At 56.6% G+C, this 21,391-nt stretch overlaps 1 protein-coding gene and 1 non-coding gene across 2 annotated transcripts; one reads left to right on the top strand and one right to left on the bottom strand.

The window, feature by feature from the left end:
* Positions 1–1,941: 1,941 nt before the first annotated feature.
* Positions 1,942–21,225, top strand: EPHX1 (epoxide hydrolase 1). Its single transcript, XM_069484513.1, has 9 exons — positions 1,942–2,165; positions 4,751–4,938; positions 6,215–6,395; positions 12,161–12,388; positions 12,944–13,073; positions 13,460–13,668; positions 16,462–16,570; positions 20,142–20,267; positions 20,858–21,225. Exons 2-9 carry the CDS (start codon positions 4,756–4,758, stop codon positions 21,057–21,059), a joined length of 1,368 nt encoding a protein of 455 aa, XP_069340614.1. The 5' UTR covers positions 1,942–2,165; positions 4,751–4,755; the 3' UTR covers positions 21,060–21,225.
* On the bottom strand, positions 15,723–15,826 carry LOC138393526 (U6 spliceosomal RNA). The gene has a single exon (XR_011235206.1). It is a non-coding gene; the product is annotated as a U6 spliceosomal RNA (small nuclear RNA).
* Positions 21,226–21,391: the final 166 nt, after the last annotated feature.

Below are 21,391 nucleotides of genomic sequence, written 5' to 3' on the forward strand. Positions count from 1 at the left end.
TTGTCCTTGTCGTTTATGTGAACGGAATCGTGAGGTCTGTGCTCTTTTGTGTCTTGTGTGCAGCGCTGCTCGTGGGATGCAACCCTGCTGTCATTTGTCATCGTAGATTGTTCGTTTATGTTTGGGGTGGTGGGACAGGGTCTCACTCTGTCGCCCGGGCTAGAGTGCAGTGGCATCGTCATCGCTCACTGGAGCCTCGAACCCCGGGGAGGTTGCTCATTCCTGTTGTGTAGTATTCCATGGTGCAGCCCTCCTGGTCCTCTTGGGGGCCAGGTGGCCGTGAGAGGGGGAGGGGAGGGCTCTCCCATCTGCCTAGTGCACCCTCCCCAGCCCAGGCCGCTGCTGCCAGGGGCTGCCCTGTGAACAGTCCTCGTCCTCACTGTGGGTGGCGTCTGCTTCCAGCCGCCCGACCCCAAGGAGCCCACCCCGGGGAGAAAAGAGGGAGTCGCCTGCTGGGTCCGCGCCCTTGTGCGCTTTGTGGAGAGCTGGGCGGGCAGAGTGGCTCCCTCTTTGCCGGCCTCAAACCTTTGCTTTCGGGCCGGGCGCGGTGGCTCATGCCTGTAATCCTAGCACTCTGGGAGGCCGAGGCGGGCGGATCGTTTGAGCTCAGGAGTTCAAGACCAGCCTGAGCAAGAGCGAGACCCCATCTCTACTAAAAATAGAAAGAAATTATATGGACAGCTAAAAATATACAGAAAAAATTAGCCGGGCATAGTGGCGCATGCCTGTAGTCCCAGCTACTCGGGAGGCTGAGGCAGGAGGATCGCTTGAGCCCAGGAGTTTGAGGTTGTTATGAGCAATGCTGACACCATGGCACTCACTCTAGCCCGGGCAACAGAGTGAGACTCTGTCTCAAAAAAGAAAAAACAAAAAAACCCTTTGCTTTCTTCACACTCTGAATACGGCAGTGGCCCTGGTGGGGGAGCTCGGGGGCCTGAGGGCTGGGCGCCTGGCACTTCCTAGACCCTCGCTGCCCTGGGGGTGAGGGGTGTGTCTGTGGTTCTCCCGTCTCCCAGCGGGGAGCCTGTGGGCAGGGCCCGGCCTCCACCCCGCCCAAGGCCGGCTGACCCCCGCCCCCCCCAGCACAGGGAAGGTCTTGTTTATTATTGTTTCATTTCTTGAGAAAAGACACGCAGTCCTGGAGACACGCTGGGCAGGCGGCTGCAGCTCCCGTGCCGGCATGGTGTGTCTGTGCCCTAGGCGTCCCGGAGAGCTGGTGTGACGGCTTGAAGCTGACAGCAGGTGCTGAGAGGGGACAGGGTGGGGAAGGGGCGTGCAGCACACCCAGGGACAGTCGGGGAGGGAAATCTGCGGCCACAGGTTCTAATCCTCACAATTGCAGCGTGAGTTAGGGCAAGGCCTGCTCTTGCGCTTGCCTAGAATACGTGAAAAGGAAAGTCAAGTTCAGTGAACATAGTGGGTGGATTTTGCATGTACCACGGCTTATTCCATCCCTGGAAAACCCACCTGCAGACAGTCACCAGCTGCTCTTACCCCGGGCTAGTCTAGGACACCTTTCTCGGTGTGCGTTTAATACCTGCTGTTAAACAAAGGGCCATGACTAGGTGGCAAAGCAACGCACCTCACCGCAGTAAAGCCTGTCTGTAATCTGAGACCAGAAGCTCTGAGCCACCCTCCTTGAGCCAAGTACGAATATTCTTGTTATCTTGATGAGAGTGCGAGAGACACGGTTTTTAAATTTCTCTTTGAGTCTGTTACTTTGCCCTCCTCTCCCTGGGTGATACTCCAGGGGGTGCTGGGTGGGCCCCCCTAACGCCCCTCGTCCTGGATTCCCTTTGCGTCGGTGGGACTCGAACACCGATCGTGGCAGCGCCCTGTCTCTGGGGTCAGCGTGGTTCAGTTTGCTGTGCGAAGTCCAAGGCCGATAAGGCTGCGCACACATCAGATCAGCTGAGTCAGCCAGTCCGCAGTTGTAAAAGGGCCGCGGCGAGTGGGGAGCAGCCCCCGCCTGTCCCACGGGTGCCTAGAGTGTCACCGGGTGCCGAGCTCCCAGCTCTGCTTCCCAAGGAGGCGACTGCAGGGCGAGAACAGGGAGCCCTGGGGGATCCGTGGAGGCGCTGGGACCATTCTGCACAGAAAAGGGAAAGTTGGGCATTTATATCCCAGAGGGAGGTGACGACGGTGACTCTCGGTGCTGAAGTCAGGTAAGCAGGGTGGTTTGTAAAGGTCACTTGGGCGGTGGATCCCTCTTAATTGTTCATTACACTTGCCGCTCCCTTGACAATATCATGCAGAGTTGTCTTATCTGCGTCCAGCCCATGTGCAGATATGGGGGTGGGGGGGTGCCTCGCGGTCCCCGGGCAATGCCAGGGCTGGGCACTGGGGCTCGGGGTGGTGGCTGGGAGGGACGCAGTCCCTGCCGTCCCAAGCTCCGGTTCACTGTGGTGGGATCTGCCTGCCGGGTGGGCTGCGTCCGTCTGCTCCTGCTGCTGGGGGCAGCGCTGCCCTCTGCCTCCCGCCGCCCCCCACACGCTCCCCGTGCGCCCCCCAGTCCCTAACCCTAGTCCTGCCTTTGGTATCGTCTTCTCAGTGGCTGGGATTTCCTGCCAGGGAGACAGAGTCTCTCTAGAAATGGAAGAAGCCTGTGCACGTTTTCTTCTCTGAATACCTTAAACTAGAGGGACTCGTCCCCAGCTGTCCCTTGCGTTGTTTTAACTGTGGGAGTGCTGGTCCCATCTGATCGGCTGACATGCACAGGGGATGTGGGGGCCAGGCACTCTTGGAGCTGGGCATCGGAACATGAAAGCCATGGCATGTCTTGGCTGGAGATAAAATCCACCCCAACACACCCCGTGCTGCGTGTCCAGCTGGGATGGCCGAGGCCGGCTCCCTGGCACCTGGCAGACCTTTGGTAAACACTGAGACCTTGACCCACTGCAGAGTGTCACCACCCGATGAGGAAGGTGTGTTGGGGGTTCAAAGGTGGGCATGCTGGGTGTGGGGTCCCAGGGAGAGGGCTGTCGCGGGTTCTAAGACGTGTACCGGTGACTTTGAGAGCTGGGAGAGGGGGTTGCCTCTCTGGAAAGCTGTTGTGGTGATGTCGTGGGTGATGAGGGCTCTGGTCCAGGGGACGGGGCCAGGCGTGCAGGGAGGGGGCTGAGTCTGAGTGGCATCAGGGCTTGGAGGTGGACGGATGTGGAGGGAGAACCAGAGACGGCTCCAGGGACTGAGTGTGGACGCTGGCGTTCAGCGGGATCGCTGGCAAACGGGATTACCGAGCCGACTGTCCTCATTGGGTTTCCGCTGGGCGGTGGGAAGGGGCGGGAACCATCGCACACACCCCTGTCCCCGTCTCTGTTGCGAAGCTCCTTTGCTAGACCACCGTGGACGGGCATTTCCGGAACGGCTCCAGTGGCCCGGGTCTCGGCTTAGAGGGCAGACTCTGTCTCCCCGGGTAGAGTGCCGTGGCGTCACCCTAGCTCACTGCGACCTCAGACTCCTGGGCTCGAGCGATCCTCCCGCCTCGGCCTCCCAGCGTGCTAGGACTATAGGCGTGAGCCACCGCGCCCGGCCAAGGGGCAGCTCTTGACGGGAGCAAACCCCCAGCAGAGTCCCCAACAGCTGACATCAAGCAAAGCAAGGCGCCCACACGGCCCTCCTCCTGCCCTGGGTTTCCACCACGAAGTCAGGGGTGGTGCTGGGGAGGGGTCCGCTGGGGCCTGGTCCCAGATGCGCTGCTCTCTCCTCCTCTTCTGACCCGGCCCTAACCGCGCTGCGGCCGCAGCACCGCCTCTGACTCTGGCGTGAGGACAGAGAGCACAAACTGGAACATTCTGTGGGTGCTTCCCCGGGGAACGCACAAGACGAGGTGTTAGACGACAGCGCTGGCTGGCGTCTCCCTGGTACCGCTTTGCTGAGTCTAAGCTCTTCGTTCTGAGCCCTTCTGGGAAAAAAAGATGTGGGCGTCGGAGCACTGGGCATTAAAACGCATGGGCGTCTGTGAGATGCGACAGGCAGCCGGTCTACAGAGACGGAGGGTGGACTGGCGCCTGCCAGGGCCCTGGCTGGGAGCGGCCGTGGAGGCGTGATGGCCGCGGGGTGCAGGGTTTCTCTTTGTCCCGAGGAGACTGTTCTCACGCCGGCTGCGGTGACGGTTGCGCAACTCTGTGAATCTCCCCAAAACCACTGGATTGCAGATTTTACACGGTGCATTGCACAGTGTGTGAATTGTATTTCAGTAAAGCTCCAGCACGCACAGCTAAGATGCGTGGCCGTGGTCGGGCTCCTTAGCACAGAACTCGATCTCCCAGCACCGCAGGCCCCAACCCCTCCCCGTCCCCCCCCCCACCCCCCGGGTGCCCTGAGCACAGGCCGCTCCCCAGGACAGGCACAGCAAGGGGCCCAGGTCCCCACTGCTCAGAAAAGCCGCCCCTCCTCCCGTGGAGAGACGGCTTCTCAGCAGCTCGTGCCGGAGGCCCCTCATAGGAACATGAGGCCTCAGAAATGCAGCCCCCGACGCCCCCCAGCCCGGGCTGTGCAGACGCCAGCCCGAGCTCCCATTGTCCCAGTCTGAGTAACGATTTTCCAGGCTTAGTAGGATTGTGGGTGATTTTGTCTCCTTTTCTATTGTTTTCCAATTTTTCTATACCATATATATATATGTATTTTTTTAGGTCAAATGTAAATGAAATCAGGGATTGGGAGGGAGAGGTTGGGAAGGGGAGTCTCTGCCCGGTGTGCAGGCCTGGCTGGGGTCCCTGTCCCTCACGGCCTGTCCCGCATCTTGCAGGAGCCATGTGGCTGGAAATTCTACTCGCCTTGGTGCTGGGCTTTGTCATCTATTGGTTCATCTCCCGGGACAAGGAGGAAACTTTGCCACTTGAAAATGGGTGGTGGGGGCCGGGCACGAGGCCCACAGCCAGGGAGGACGAGAGCATCCGCCCCTTCAAGGTGGAAACGTCGGATGAGGAGATCAACGTAAGACACCTGGTTCCGGGCACGGCGGGGCGGGCGGGGAAGCCGGGCGGGGGGATCTTAGACTGGGATGGGGGGGATGGGGGCTCAGGACGTGGCCCTCTTGGGAGTCTTCCAGTCTGCTCTGCCCGCCCTGGGCAGTGCAGGTTGCTCCCGAGAGCTGTGCCCAGCTCGCCCACTCCCTCCCTCCTGCCCCTTTCCCCTCTCCAAGGCCCAGCGGCACCCGGGCAGGAGCAGGGATGCCAGCAGGACCCGGTTATATGCATCAGAGGTCACAGGAAGCAGCCTGGCCTTTCAGCCTGATCCACGCCCATTAGACTTGCACCCTCTCTCCTGGTCTGCAGTTTTTATCCCATCTGAGTTACAATGTATCATTCAGTAATGTCCAACGGGGGTCTGCAAACCGTGGCCTGAAGACCACGGGTAGCCTCTGCCACCTGTCTTTGCGTAGCCCCCATGCCAAAAATACTCTGTACGTTCTTAAATGGTCAGGGGAAAAATCAAACGAATAATAATATTTCATGACGTTTGACGATTATATGGCGTCCACAGTTCAGGGTCCATAAACACAGTTTCACTGGAACACAGCCGCGCCCATTCATCTGCGTATTGCCTGCGGCTGCTTTCCCATCATTTTGCAGCTTGAAAAGTCTAGAATATTTACTCTCTGGCCCTTTACGGAAAAAGTTTGCTGACCTCTGCTATATAGAAGCCTTGGTACATTAAAGATGAATATTGTTTATACATTTAAAAAATGAGAGATGGGCTGGGCGCTGTGGCTCACGCCTGTAATCCTGGCACTCTGGGAGGCCGAGGCGGGAGGATCGCTTGAGGTCAGGAGTTTGAGACCAGCCTGAGCAAGAGCGAGACCCCCGTCTCTACTAAAAGTAGAAAAAAATAAGTCACACAACTAAAAAACTAAAAATAGAAAAAAATTAGCCAGGCGTGGTGGCACACGCCTGTAGTCCCAGCTACTCGGGAGGCCGAGGCTGGAGGATCAGTTCAGCCCAGGAGTTGGAGGTTGCTGTGAGCGAGGCTGGCGCCACAGCACTCACTGTAGCCCAGGCGACAGAGTGAGACTCTGTCTCAAAAAAAGGGCAATCTGAAGTCTGCAGTGAAGAACACAGAGGCTTTGGGAGCAGCCAGTGACGTGGGAAACTGCTTTGCCCCTACCGTGGCGCAGCGTCTTGTGGCTGCAGGGTTTGCTCTCTTTTTCTGGAAACAAACTTTGTCTTGTGCTCTGCCCCCTCCCTCCCTGGGGTCCTGCCTTTCGGCCCAGGACTTACACCAGAGGATCGATAAGTTCCGCTTGACCCCGCCTTTGGAGGACAGTCGCTTCCACTACGGCTTCAACTCCACCTACCTGAAGAAGGTCGTCTCCTACTGGCGGAACGAATTTGACTGGAAGAAGCAGGTGGATGTTCTCAACAGATACCCTCACTTCAAGACGAAGATCGAAGGTATGTTTTTAAAACCCCAGCCAGAGAGGGAGGTGTGTCGTGGGAACGGCCTAGGTCATGGAGATGCGTGTATCCATTGTGACCTGACCTGGAAGTAGCACGGTCCCCACCAACTCATCGGTCTTTAGCGCCAGACAGGGAAACAGACAAGTAATTTAAAAACGGAAGAATTCCAGAATGGCATCCGGGGATGTGGAAATCTTTGAGAGGAGGGACGGAGGCGAGATTTAGACCTGGGCGTGGCCTGGGTCGGCTCAGCCCCTTCGTGAGGCTTTGGAGTCCTTGACGCTGTGGCTGCTGTGGCTGTTCAGAGATGCTCCGCCTGTCGGTCAAGATCCTGTGAAAAACTGTCCTGTCTGCAGCTCTAGACCTCGTGTCCCGACTGCATCACAGGTGGCCACACAACCTCACCAGGAAGGCAAAGTACCTTTCAAAATTTTCTTGGGAAGGTAACCCCATGATCATTTGGGATGAGCTAACAGTTTCCTCAGTAGGAAAGCATTTTCTAGCCCCGGAAAGATTTAGAATCAAATATGGAAATGTTTGAGAAACTCAGACCCATACTGTTAATTTTTAAAATTTCATTTATTATATTTTTAATTATGGTAACATACATGTTAAACATAACATTTTTTGAGGAACGTCCGTATTGTTTTCCGCAGAGGCTTCACTGTTTTACTTTCCCACCAGCAATGCACAACAGTCCCCGTCTGTCCCCATCCTTGCCAGCATTGTTATTTTCTGTTTATTGGTAATAGCCATCCTGTTGGGCATGAAGTAATATCTCATTGTGCTTTTGATTTGCGTTTTCCTAGTGATGAGTCATGTGGAGGAATTTTTCACGTGGTACTTAGGGGCCCCTTGTATATCTTCCTTGGAGAAATGTCTGTTCAAGTCCTTTGTCCATTTTTGCATCAGGTTAATTCAAGTTTTTGTTGTTAAGGTTTAGGAGTTCTCTATATATACTCTGAATACTAATTCCTTATATTTGCAAATATTTTCTCACATTCTGTGGGTTGCCATATTATTAATTTTTTTTTTTTTTTTTTGATACGGGGTCCCTGTGTTGCTAAGGCTGCAGTACAGTGGCTATTCAGAGCCAGGATCGCAGTGCACTGTGGCCTTGAACTCCTGGACCGCAGGCAGCCTCCCACCTCAGCCCCCTGAGCAGCTGGGACTACAGGCACGCACCACTACGCCCACCTTATTAATTTTTTACGTTGAGGAAATTGTGCATGTTTGGAATTTTAAATATTTATGTTTAAGAGAATTTGGCCTTTTCAAGTAACAGTTAAGATTTTAATTTGCTAAAATTCTAGGAATTACTTAACCTGTGTGAAAGACGGGTCAAGTCAACTAAAGTTCTTACAAAAGGAAATGGAAATTATGCGATGTTTAAAGGCACATCATTAAGCAAGTTTAGAAATGCAACCACCCATTAATCAAAGAGTGTTAACGTTTGCTAGATTTATAAACACATGGTGTAAGATTTGTCGGCTGAACTCAAATGCTTACTGAAGAACTAGGTTTTAAATGTGTAAGTTGAGTAAATTTAAAAATTATTTTATTTTATTTTATTTATTTATTTATTTTTGAGACAGAGTCTCGCTCGTTGCCCGGGCTAGAGTGCCGTGGCGTCAGCCTAGCTCACAGCAACCTCAAAGTCCTGGGCTCAAGCGATCCTCCTGCCTCAGCCTCCCGAATAGCTGGGACTACAGACATGCGCCACCATGCCCGGCTAATTTTTTCTATATATATTTTTAGTTGGCCAGATAATTTCTTTCTATTTTTAGTAGAGATGGGGTCTCGCTCTCGCTCAGGCTGGTCTCGAACTCCTGAGCTCAAACAATCCTCCTGCCTCGGCCTCCCAGAGTGCTGGGATTACAGGCATGAGCCACCGTGCCCGGCCAAGAATAATTTTAGCAACGAAGTTAATCTCTGAATATTCTTTTTTGCACATAAAAACTCAGGGTCCCTCGGGGTCACTCGCGAGCTCACAGGGACATCTGCGTCTGCACCGTAGGTGGCAGAGGACACCCTGGCAGCGGGGGCGCTGCCCTAAGAGCTGTGAGAACGTGAGCTGGTGACCCGGCCCCCCAGTTCCCACTCCCGGGGGAGGGTGGGGGGACCACGAGAAAGGACGGATGGACACGCTGACCCGGAGCAGCCTGGCCAGCAGACGCCTTGTCCTCCGGGCACGAGGAGGCTGGGCCTGGGGGAGAGTGGCTGACGGAAAAGCTGAGTATGGTAGAATCCGGGGGCTGCGTGTCCTGGAACCGGAGCCCTTCCTGGAGCTCAGGCAGGAGCACAAAAAAAAAAAAAAAAAATCTGAAACGGTGTTTACGTCAGATTTGGACTCCTCGTGAGGATTGCTGTGTCTTCTCGGAGCCTAACAAGGGGACCCGAGCTGCCTCCTCCAAGCCAGCTTGCCCACGGGTCGTGATCTGTACTGTAATTCCCGCAGCTTCCAAATTGCCTGGCGTCCCTGAGTCTGACTTGGATCCCTCTGCTGTCCCAGCCCTTCCGTGTCCATCCAGCAGGTGTTGACAGGGCACTTCCTGTACCCGGGGCAGTGACACACATGCTGAGGGCTACTAGGAGGGAGGAGGCTCCGGGAGCTTTGGGAGCCCCACATTCTTCCTTCAGGTGTGAGGGAAGGCTTCCCGGAGGAGGTGGCGTCCAAGCTGAAACGAGTAGGAGTTTGCCAGGTGTGTGGGGAAGGGGTCGCGGGAGGAGGCCACAGCATGTTCCAAGACCTAGAGGTTGGAGGCGGTAAAGGGCTGTGTCCCTCCTGGAGGCCGACAGCTTGAGGCCAGAGCCTCAGCCCGCTGGACTGTCCCGGGGTTCCTCGGGACACTGGTGTTCACAGTACAAAACTTCACCCCGGGGAACGAGCGCTCCATCGTGGACTTGGTCCTCGTGTGGTTCTGGCGCACTTCCCAGGGCTGGCGGCCTGCTCTTGGCCTTGGTCCTTGCGGCACGGAGCCTTCCGCGGGGCTCGGGCCCGCACGTTCTCTGCCCGGAGCCCGCGGTGCTGAGCCAGCAGCCTCTGGTCCCCGCGCCCAGCAAAGCTCCACTGCGCCTCTTTTCCTGCGCCCCCAGCCGGGGTTGGTCCACGAAGGCCTCCTACCCTGCTGCGCTCTGTTTTCTGCTGTCCTCTGTTCCCTCTTGCTGTCCCTCCACATGTGGGGCCTTTTCAGGGTCCTCTGTCCCCGCTCTGACCCCTGTGCTCCTGGCTGCTCACAGCCCACCCTCTCAGCCCTGCCCCAGAGCTCTGTCCTCGTCCCTAAGTGGCCTCACCGTTCAGTCTCCCCAACAGTAGCTCCTGCCCCTTCCCTGCCCGCTCCCTGCCATCTAGCCCAAGTCTCGGCCTCCCATCGCCGGAGACCAGTCTGTTCCCAGACAGCCCGAGAGCTGGCAGGGGCTTCCGCGGCCCCTGGGCAAGTCCAGGCCAGCACGTCCAGAGAGGAGGAGGGAATCGCTTGGGGCCCCAGTCCCCAGACTCCCAGCGCGGCCCTGTCTCCGTTACCCTCGGCCATGACACCCTCTGCCCACCCCCAGCCCAGCTCTGGCTTCCTGAGCCCACCTGCCCCCTGGACTCTGGCCTGGCAGCCCTGTCCCGGAGCGTCCTGCGGGCGCCACTCACCCGGGGGGAAACCGAGGCGAGGATTTCCTTCCGAGAAGGGGAAGATGGGCCCTGGCAAACTGCGAGGTGTGGGCTTTTCAAAATGCGTAAATTTTAAAAATTCTCATATTTAACATTCAACAAGTGCAGAAGGGAAAAAGGGACCGCAGGGAAAGGAAGCTTCCCTCCGGCCCCGCCCCCGCCGGTGACCGCGTCTGCTCTCCGTGTGCGCGGGGACAGCCCCTGCGTGTGCCAGCGCGTGTCTACGCGTGTATCTTTTCCTCATTTTAAACACAAATGAGGATGTGGTAGAATTTGAATGAAAAGTGATCTCATATCATGCAGTGTGTTCCAAAGCAGGTAACATTGCCTACTAAAATAGACTAGAACAGGAGCAAGTTTAGTGAGAGAGAAGGACGCCAGGTTGTATTGTTCGGTGGAGAGAAGTTAGGTTCGAAAATAGAACGTATGCAGGGTTCTATTTTTGTTAAAAGTTATAGTCTCTGAGTCTTGTTTTAGAAGTTTGAACTGTCACGGGCAAGAGAAGCCCAAGGAGACAGGACAACTGTGTGTAACAGGTGTCCTGGGTGGGGTCCTGGGGTAGAACGTGGCCATTAGGTAAAAACTAAGGAAATCTGCATAATGCTCCGTTGTGTGTATATGCCAGTATCATTCAGCCTTAGATAGGGAGGAAGTCCTGCAATAGGAGGCGACGTGGATGAAGCTTGGGGACGTTATGCTGAAGGAAACAAGCCAGACGCAGAAAGACAGAGCCTGTGGGATTCCGGCTGCACGAGGAATCTAAGATAGACCCGCAGAAGCAGGGAGTGGAGCGGTGGCCGTCAGGGCTGGAAATAAGGGAAAACGGGGCATTGCTGATCAACAGGTGTGAAGTTGCAGGTGTGAGCCGGGTGTGTGGCCCACACGTCCGTGCCGCTCGGGAGGCTGAGGCAGGAGGATCACTTGAGCCCAGGAGTTCGAGACCAGCCTGGGCAACAGAGAGAGGGAGACTTTGTCTCCAAATTAATAAATAAGGCCAGGCAAGGTGGCTCACACCTGTAATCCCGGCACTCTGGGAGGCCAAGGCAGGAGGATCACTTGAGGTCAGGAGTTCGAGACCAGCCTGAGCAAGAGCGAGACCCCCCCCCCCCACCCTCCCCGTCTCTACTTAAAAAATAGAAAAAATCAGCCGGGTGTGGTGGTGTGCACCTCTAGTCCCAGCTACTCGGGAGGCTGAGGCAGGAGGATCGCTTGAGCCCAGGAGTTTGAGGTTGCTGTGAGCTAGGCTGACACCACGGCACTCTAGCCCAGGCAACAGAGCGAGACTCTGTCTGGAAAAAAAAAAAAAAAAAAATCCTCCACTTAAAAAGAGTTATGTTTTATAATTAGAAAAAGATAAACGTTTTCTCAATGTGTATGAAAAAGTTATGCATTTAATGTATGTTCGTCGTAGAATTATTAGAAAGTTTACATCCCACAAACAGGGAAGAAAAGCACTAGGCTTCCGCGCAGGGAGAACTGCTTTTTACATTTTTGGAGTTTATCCTCCCAGGCTCTTAAAGTTCACACACACACAGTGTAAATACAGTGTACGCACACATGTGACAGTTGACAGAACTCGGATCACACGGTGGGTATGATTTGGCAGTTTGCTTCTGCCGCCAGCAATGGCTGCTGATCTAGGTTAGAGAAATACCCGTCTACGCTGTCCTTCTGAGTGCCTGTCTTGCACTGCAGGATACTGCCGAACTCTAGGCCGCTCGGTTAGTCCTCTCCTGCTCAATATGTAGGGCTTCCCTCCACCCCCTGATGTTTAAATTACCGAACAAGTGTTTTATGGAGACCTGCTGGGGGCTGGGACCTGCCTCGGGCTCCGAAAACCCAGCGGCACCTGGCCCTGCCCTCAGAGCACGCGCTCTCGGGCGGCTGGGGCGGGGGGTGAGGACAGCAGGGCCCGCGCAGGGGGGCCGTGCAGGCTGAGCAAGGTCACCTGTGTGGCTGGAGCATGGGGAGCACCTGGCCAGCGCCGGCTGTTAGGATTTAAGCAACCCCGTGGCGCCAGCGTGCAGAGCCTGAGCGCGCACCCTCACAGCGTCTCGGGACTGCGCCCCGCCAGCCTGCCTGTGCTCTGTCCCCGCAGGGCTGGACGTCCACTTCATCCACGTGAAGCCCCCCCAGCTGCCCCCCGGCCGCAGAGCGAAGCCCTTGCTGATGGTGCACGGCTGGCCCGGTTCTTTCTACGAGTTTTACAAGATCATCCCGTTCCTGACCGACCCCAAGAGCCACGGCCTGAGCGATGAGCACGTTTTTGAAGTCATCTGCCCTTCCATTCCGGGCTACGGCTTCTCGGAGGCGTCTTCCAAGAAGGGTACGGGGGCTGCTGGGGGCTGCGCGGCCGCCCTGTCCTGGCCCACTGTGGACCGGGCATCTGTGGGTGGGTGGGTTGGCCCCGGGGGGCTCGGAAAGCAGGGTCTGGGGGACGTTGTTTGGCAGGTGGTGGCAGGCCCGGTGCATCTCGGGGTCTGGGGAGGTGGTGGGTGACTGTTGGGAGCTGGTCGGGGCCTGGGCTCTTGTCTTCTTGGGGGCTCCCGGCCAGGGGCAGGGCCACACCTGGACGCTAGACTGCTCCAGGCCAGCGAGGCTGACCGAGCCCCCAGGCAGCCCACAGACACGTCACCGGGGCCGGCCGAGGCCCTCGCACGCCGCACTGTCCCCTCACTGCCCCCGCGGAGGCAGGCGCCAGGCACGCTGCCGCCCGGGCTGGGGACTCCGCGCCCACCTTTGGGCCCCGGACTCCTTCCTGCCTCCCATGAGCTTCTCTCCCCTCAGCCCGGGGGAGGCGGGTCTGAGGAATGTCACGGGCCCCCGAGGGCCCCGGGAGCGACGTCCCTGTGACTCCATTTTCTTTCCCCGTCACAACCAGGCTTCAATTCGGTGGCCACCGCCAGGATCTTCTACAAGCTGATGCTGCGGCTGGGCTTCCAGGAGTTCTACATTCAAGGTGGCGACTGGGGGTCCCTGATCTGCACCAACATGGCCCAGCTGGTGCCCAGGTGAGGTCACGTTCAGGTGTGTGTGTGTCCAGCCTCTGAGAGGTGGACCTCTGTGCAGGGCAGGCCACAGGCCACCTGGGGGAGAGGAGGGAGGTCCCCTGTCCCCTGTCATCGGCTGTGCTTGGGGCGCATGGACTCGGATCCCCTGTTTGGTGTAACTCGAGGTTGTGACTCTGGGCCAGGTGAGAAGAGGTCAGGGATGAGGCTTCTCTGATGGGCCAAGCTCTAGGAGAAACCTGACCAGAACTTTCTAGAAACTGTATTTTTTTCTCCCCTAACTTCCCTCCTCCAACTCCTGAGGCCACCGCAGAGGGACGGGCGCTGAGCGAGGCTGGCACCGCATTTGGCACCAGCCCACCTCACCTGGGCCCTCTCTCCGCCCTCAGCCACGTGAAGGGCCTGCACCTGAACATGGCCTTGATCACGAGAAATGTCTTCACCCTGACCCTTCTCCTGGGTCGGCGTTTCGGGGGACTTTTTGGCTACACCGAGAGGGATATGGAGCTGATGTACCCCTTCAAGGAGAAGTTTTTCTACAGCCTGATGAGGGAGAGCGGCTACATGCACATCCAGTGCACCAAGCCCGACACCGTGGGTGAGCACACCTGGGCCGCACAGGGCGGGCGGGGGGGGGGCCCGTTGTCCCCAGGGATGCTGCTCCCAGGGTGAAACCCCTTGTAAGGAACTCTGAACTTTTTTGATCTTTAAAGTGCATTTTCCCACTGAAGTAAGTTTATAGACGGTTATCAGATTCCCAACAGCTCCGTTTGGCTGACATCGGCCCTGAGCCTGAGTCCTGCGCTGAGAAGCAGAGGTGGCGGGGGGCTGGGGGCAGGAGGAGGCCTGGGGGCCTGGCAGTTCCAGGGCTGCAGGGGAAAGGGGACAGGGTGCCCCAGAGCCCGGGGGCAAGTTCCCCGTAGCAGTGAGGGGGGGCCCGGCGATCATTTCTGCCACCAGGGTCCCGTTAAAGGATAATTAAAAAATATATAAAATCATGATTTTCATATGAATATAAAATGAACAATTGTCCAGTATTTTTTTGTAATTCATTAATTGAAAAAGGAGGCCGGGCGAGGTGGCTCACGCCTGTAATCCTAGCACTCTGGGAGGCCGAGGTGGGCAGATCATTTGAGCTCAGGAGTTCGAGACCAGCCTGAGCAAGAGCGAGACCCCATCTCTACTAAAAATAGAAAGAAATTATATGGACAGCTAAAAAATATATATAGAAAAAATTAGCCGGGCATGGTGGTGCATGCCTGTAGTCCCAACTACTCGGGAGGCTAAGACAGGAGTATCCCTTGAGCTCGGGAGTTTGAGGTTGCTGTGAGCTAGGCTGACGCCATGGCACTCACTCTAGCCTGGGCAACAGAGTGAGACTCTGTCTCAAAAAAAAAAAAAAAAGAAAAAGAAAAAGGAACCAGTAAAATACTAAAAAAAAAAAAAAAAAAACCAGTTTGAAAACAATTAGGAACACTGAAAATAATTTGCTGATAGATGCAAGATTTGTCAAAATCCATAGAGTAGTGATGAATTAAATTGCCGGTGGATGCAGTTCACTGGCTTCTCTGTATCACGCACATCACTGTCGGCCTTTTATAGTTTGCAGAGCGGTAAACAGCTCCCAGACAGGGGAGGGAGGGACTGCGTAGAGTCAGTAGCTCTGGAAGGGGCCACTCGGTAACTCCCCAGTCCCATCTGGGGACACCCCGGATCATCTTGCCCGTGTGGAAGCCTTCGGTGCTCACACGTTTGAGGCAGCTCGTGACCATAGTAACACTTTATAAAACCAAGTGTTTTCACAACAAAGTGACTAGAGTCAACAATAAGTTAGGGTATACTGTAAAATAATTAAAAGAGTGGAATTGGAATGTTCCTAACACAAATAATAAATGCTTGAGGTGATGGACACCCCAATACCATGATTAGATTAGTTCACATTGTGTGCCTGTCACATGCACCCCATAAATATATACACCTATTATGTGCCCATAATAATTTTTTAAAATTTTCATTTAAAATAATAAAGATCTACCCAGCTGGGGAAAAAAAAAAAAACCCCAAGTTTTTTTCTCCGATTAGGAAATACACGTTCATTGTCAAAAAGTTTAAAAATGCCAAGAGCACAAAACATCTCTAGCTTCTCCTCCCTCCCCACATCCCCTTTCAGAACTTGCTAACATTTTTTTGTTGTTGTTGAGAGATATTTTATTCTGTGTTTTACTTGCAAAATAAGAAATACTAATAATAGGACCTTTAGCAGCTTTTTGCCATATAAAAATTTACAGTGAGAATAGAGTGGCAAACATTTTTTCCTTCCAAATACCATTAAGTTTTCCAATGTTGCCATTAAATTCTCCTAGAAATATATCAAAGTTTAACCAACATGTCATTTCCTACTTATACAAAAAGTGCTTCTGATCTTTCTATTAGGTTATCATGAGTAAAATACATATTTACTCAAATATTTTGGAGTATACCATGGAATTGTGTCTATACCATACAGAGTTGTGTGTGATTGTTTTCCTCTCAATTTGTTTGAATATGCCTTAGAATTTTTGATACGATTGGTGTCACTTAAATATCATTTATTACTAATTAAAAGAGACGCTTATGATCTTGTGAGGATCAGACCCTTGGCAAAAATGTACCAAAGATGCGGAACGCTTCACGCATTTGTGTGTCATCCTTGCCCAGGGGCCATGCTGATGTCGGTATCGTTCCAATTTTAGTATACGCGCTGCCGAAGCGAGCACAACTTGCTAAGGTTTTGATGGGTGAATTTTCACGAGTGAAATACCCTCATTACCAGCATGGCCCCGACACCCCAGACAGCCCTTTGTGCCCTCTTCCCCCCCGAGGGCAGCCACCCCCCCTGGCTTGGGACCCACAGGTGGCTTTGCCTGTTTCTGTCCCCCGGCTTCCTTTGCTCCACGTGGTTTGGAGATTCACGATGCCGTCGTCCCAGCCATTTTTAATGACAACAGAGTATTTTAGCTTATGGGTGCACCGGTATTTATTTGTCACTGGTCTTCTACTCTGGGCTTTTAGGTTGTCTCTCATTTTTCAGAGGATACAGACTGAAAACCCCCCCTTTTTAGAAGCAGCCTTCGTATACACTCCTCACTGAGTCTTCGCCAAACCCAGGTCACAGACACTTCATTTTGAAGGAAGCCGCACACACAGCGTGTGAATCCCCTGAGCTGGCAGGAACGGGGTGTCCCTGTCTATCAGACGCGGGTGCCCGGGCCAAGGGTCGAGGCAGGCAGTGTGTGAGCAGCGAGGGCTGGGGGGCTGTGCTGGAACGAGGGCTCCCCGCCACAGCGCCCGCTGCACGGCCAGCCCCCTGGTCCCCAGGCCTGAGTTGCCCCCTTGCTCCTTCCCATGCCAGGCTGTGCCCTGAACGACTCTCCCGTGGGGCTGGCTGCCTATATTCTAGAGAAGTTTTCCACCTGGACCAACTCCGAATACCGGTACCTGGAGGATGGAGGCCTGGAAAGGTGAGACCCCCCCCCCCACCCCATTCATTCGCCTCTGCTGTCGGGACCCCGGTCCCAGCAACCAGCTTCCTCACCATGCTCTTCGTCCTCTTCTCTGGTTGCTCAGGAAGCTCTGCCTGTGGCTGACTTTCTTATGGGTCCTCACCCGTGACCATCACAGCCCCCTATTTTGGACAGGGTCGTCTAGTGACTCGTTCCAGGCCTCACAGTGGGGAGGTCGGGACTAGGACGCAGGGCTCAGTTGCCTACGCTGCTGGGATTGGGGTGTCCAGAGGGCAGTGGCACCCCTTTATCGAGAGCAGCCAGGGCCTCTCCTCGTGAACCCCTGGGAGCCTGGCGTCAGGCCCAGGTGTCTGTGTTCCCAGATGGCGGCTGCAGACAGACTGGGGAGGCTCACATCCCCCAGAGCCTTCGCGGCTGCAGCCTCTACAGAACGTGACTCGAAGGCCCCTGGCCTGCCTCGGGCTTCCCCAGGGTCAGCTGGGACCCACCGTCTCCAGGGCCCATCCCTTTCTCTGTTCCTCCAGGGTCATGCGGAGGACCAGACGGGGCTGGGGATGGGAAATGAGGGCGAGGTGAGATAGGATCCGGCCCTGGGGGTGGGAGCCCACCTTGGCCGAGCTGTAGCCGCAGCAGCTAGAGCAGTGCCAGGCCGTGGTGGGAGCTCGGTAAGCAGCTATTGGATAAAGGAGCTCTGAGGACACGTGCAGAGGGCCGTGGGATCCAGAGGAAGGAGGGTTCGCTTTGTCTAAGGGGCAGAGAGAGGAAATGACCGGGAGGATGTATTTGATCTGGGTCTTTGAAGGATGAGTAGGAGTTTGCTGGATATAGGAAAAGAATTTAGGCAAAAAGAAAAGCAATGAAACACGAGGTGTGCTTAGAAAAGGTGACGCGTTCAGAGGCTGGAGCAGGTGCGTTGGGGGCAGGCGGTACCCTCGTCCCTGCAGGCGGGTCCGCCACAGGCTTCGGCGAGCCCTTCCTCCGAGACCTGTTCCCCCACCCCAAGCTCAGCAGGCCCCAGGGGGTCATGGGCTCCTTTAAGACCACCTGGGCCGGGGGTCTGGCCCTGCCCCGCCTACAGGGCGCACCAGACTTCGAGTGAGACAGTCAGGATCAGATCCGTCTTCTGGGAAGAACAGTGGGGCGGAAAGGGTGGTCGTGGTAGTGTTCGAGCGGAGGCGGGAGCCGCAGGGGACGAGGAGGCACATGGGAGCTCGCAGAAAGCAGCTCACGGGGTTCCCGAGTTTATTGTAACTGCTCCGTTTTCATTGACCGGTTTTCGTTTTGTCAAAATCGCATTTAAGAGGGAGATCTTTATCCCCGCTAGATACTCAGAATTTCCTAGAGATTCAGGATTTCCGAGCGGAGGGGGGATGAAGGACTAAGAAGAATACGTTCTTGAGTGTGCAGATGTCTTTGGAATCTTCCTTTCCGGAAGGTTCTTCCCACGCACACTCCCCGAGCTCCCGTTCAGCAGCGGGACCCTCGGCCTCCCCTCGCTGGCCCCGTCTCCAGCTGCGTTAGTGCCTGCAGGGCCCAGGTGACTCGAACATTCCTCAAAATGTGATTCTGAGGATAAAAATAGGATCAACCAGCTGCACCTAATTGGCTGAAGCAAACTGGCCATGTTGGTGACTTGGCTTCTGGTGACTCAGCCAACTGTTGCCCTTGAGCTGAGGGGCGGGGCTCGAGGACCAGCAACCATGCCCTAGTTCAGGCAGGAGCAGGGCCCGGCCCGGGACGGGAGGTGGGATTGGAGGATCGAGGGCAGCTGCGACGTGGTGGGAACAGGGAGAGGGAGATTCCCCGATGACTCGGGTCTTAGCGTGGCTGCAGGGTGTGGAGGATGAGGAGGGGAGCATCGGTGTGTACACAGGTATGTGCATGTGTGTATCTGTGCATGTGTGTCAGAGCTTGCTGTTGTCGTGGACGTGTGGAGGGGGCGATGTCCACTGCGTCACTGGACCCCACGTCTGGAGCTCGGGCGAGGGGTGGAATCGGAGGAGACTGTTCACACCGTGTTTCCAGTGGAGTCAGTGGTCAGAGGCAGAGTGAGTGGTCAGAGCCGAGGTGCAGATCTCGGAGGAAACATGGACCAGCCCCACGCACGGACACTGGGGAGGACTTACTGGCTACAGCAGGAGGGAGAGAGGAGGAGTGTGCTCGTGTCTGGGAGGACAGAACCTGTGAGGCCTGGGCAGCAGGGGCCGGTCAGGGTGCAGGGTTGAGAAGGGACAGGAGCAGAGGTCGGGGCAGGAGAAGGGGACAGGAGAGTGGAGGGGAGGCAGGTGGGGAGGGCCCCAGGGTGACAAGAGGCCCTTCGACTGCAGGCAGTGGGGGGAGGAAGTGACTGCCAGAGTAGGGTGCCAGGAAGCTCCAGGGCTGGGGTGCTGGAGCAGAGCAGGAAGACCATGGCCAGGGGGGGCCCTGCCTCCCGGGGCCCAGGACAAGAGGCAACACCCCCCCTAAGCCTGAAAAGCCTAGAATCGGCAGGGAAGGATGTGGGGGAAATTGCTGCCTGTAGGACTTAGATGTCCCCAAAGACGGTGGCAAGGAAGGCAGTTGGCGGGGGGGGGTGCAATAGGAGGGCACACGGCTGTCAGGAGTGTCTGGGGAGGTGGCAGCTGCGCCTGGAGGGCTGGGCGTCCTCCCCGGTCTGTGGGCATTCGGGTGCGGGGGGAGGGCACCAACGGGGTGTCGTGGAAGCAGTTGGCCAGCCCTGGCAGGGGCACAGGCTGTGACGCCAGAGGGTCAGGGTGCCGTGGGCAAGTGCTCCCGGGAGGAAGGGCTGGAGCCTGGTGAGGCAGAAGTGGGGCCGGCACCCCTGGCTGTGCCAACTCTCCGGCCGAGCAGGCCGTCCTAGTAACGGACCTGGATTTTGTGGTGTTTTTACTTCTGATACTGCCACGTGTCTGCCAGAGAAACGGGCACCGACAGGGTGAGCAACTGCCAGCGTCCCAGCGCTGCTTAGCGTGGCTGAGACGAGGCCCCTGGGCTCGTGAGTCCCGGCCCTCTCGGTGCAGTGCGGGGTTTGGAGGGAGGCCCGGAGGCTGGACCTCATTTCTATATCCGGGAATCCCAAGCCCAGGCTGCTCTGATGCGTGCCCAGGGTCCCTTAGGATTCCGAGGAGTGGGGAGCTCATTGCCCTGGAGAAACCCAGGCTCAGAACTGGGCCTCCCTGGAGGGTGGGGCTGGGGGCTGTGGCTTCTGCATCCGGGACCCGACCCGCCTGGGTTTGGATTCTCCACTGAGCAGTAAAGTGGAGATGACAATAGCCTCTGTCCCACAGGTTACTGTTGTCAAGAGGAAGAAATAAATTAAATGCACGTAAGGAGCATAGAATACGCTGCCTCGTGTGTGGTCAGGACTCTGCGTTACCTGTCCCCATAGCAGCTGGCGCCCTGGGCCCAGCCTGCCGGTGGCAGGGGGATCCTGCCCCCCACCTTGCAGTGAGGGCGAAGGAGGGAAGCCACGTGGGCAGGGCCTGGCATTTGCACACAGCCTGAAAGGGGCAGCTTTGTAGCACGGCTGGCCCTGGTGCTGAGCGTGGGCCCTGTGCTGTCTTCCCAGGAAGTTCTCCCTGGACGATCTGCTGACCAACGTCATGCTCTACTGGACGACGGGCACCATCGTCTCCTCCCAGCGCTACTACAAGGAGAACCTGGGCCAGGGCTGGCAGGCCCACAAGCACGAGCGGTGAGCTGGCCACACCCCGAGTGTGGCGTCTGGGGCAGGAAGCAGGGGGGTGCCGGGCTTGAACTCAAGTGGGGGCCTTTGCTGGCAGGGTGACGACAGCCTTGCCTGCAGGGGCACGGGGGCCTTTGGATGAGGACACGAAAGCTCCGGGGTGTTTGGAGAAATCCCTGTGCCGTTAGAAAACTGCCCAGGGAGGGAAGAGCAGGCCTGTCCATCCCCCCCCCACCCCGGCCCCGAGTCCCTCAGGGCCTCCCCTGGCCCAGGACGCTGGTCTGCTGTGGCGCTGATGGTTCTGGGATTTCCAAATCCCACCTGCGACCCGCAGGTGGCAGGAAAGGGAAGGACGGTGGGAGTCAGAGGCTGTCCCATGCCCCTGCCCAGGTGGCCCTCCCAGAAAAGAAAGGGCCCTGGGTGAGCTGGAGGGGAGGGGGCGAGAGGCAGTTAAAACCCTGGGTCTGTCCTATTCTTTATGGCTCTGTGGGGAGGGGGGGACAGCTCACCCCACCCCCAGGCCCTTGAATTCCCCCCCTGTGGGGGCAGAGGGGGCGCAGGGCCACAGCCTCACCCCTCCGTGGCTCTGTCTCTTCCAGCATGAAGGTCTACGTGCCCACCGGCTTTGCCGCCTTCCCCTCGGAGTTAGTGCACGTGCCAGAGAAGTGGATGAAGTTCAAGTACCCGAAACTCATCTCCTATTCCTACATGGCCCGCGGGGGCCACTTTGCGGCCTTCGAGGAGCCGGAGCTGCTCGCCCGGGACATCCGCAAGTTCGTGTCGCTGCTGGAGCAGCAGTGACTGCCCCGCCCCACCCCGGTGCCCCCCAGGCCCTTCCTGGGGAAGGTCCCCCTGCTGTGTGGCGTCTGCCCTGTCCCTGCCCTGCAGGGAGCCCACACTCGCCCACCCCCCACATACTCCCATGTACGCAACATGGCTTTGATAATAAACGATTTTACTTCCAAGAGCAGGTGGAACCAAGTGACAATTAGGTTGCCCTGACCCCAGGTTGGGTCCCCCTTTCCAGAACAGAGCGGGCAGGTACGCAGTCTGTGTTGGGGGAGGGCGGCCCTCTGCTGCCCAGGGCCACACTGCACCAGGATGGTCTTCAAGGGACCCATGGCACCAGGCCC

This window comes from Eulemur rufifrons, chromosome 11, assembly GCF_041146395.1.
Source record: "Eulemur rufifrons isolate Redbay chromosome 11, OSU_ERuf_1, whole genome shotgun sequence".
In the NCBI taxonomy this organism is placed as follows: Eukaryota; Metazoa; Chordata; class Mammalia; order Primates; family Lemuridae; genus Eulemur; species Eulemur rufifrons.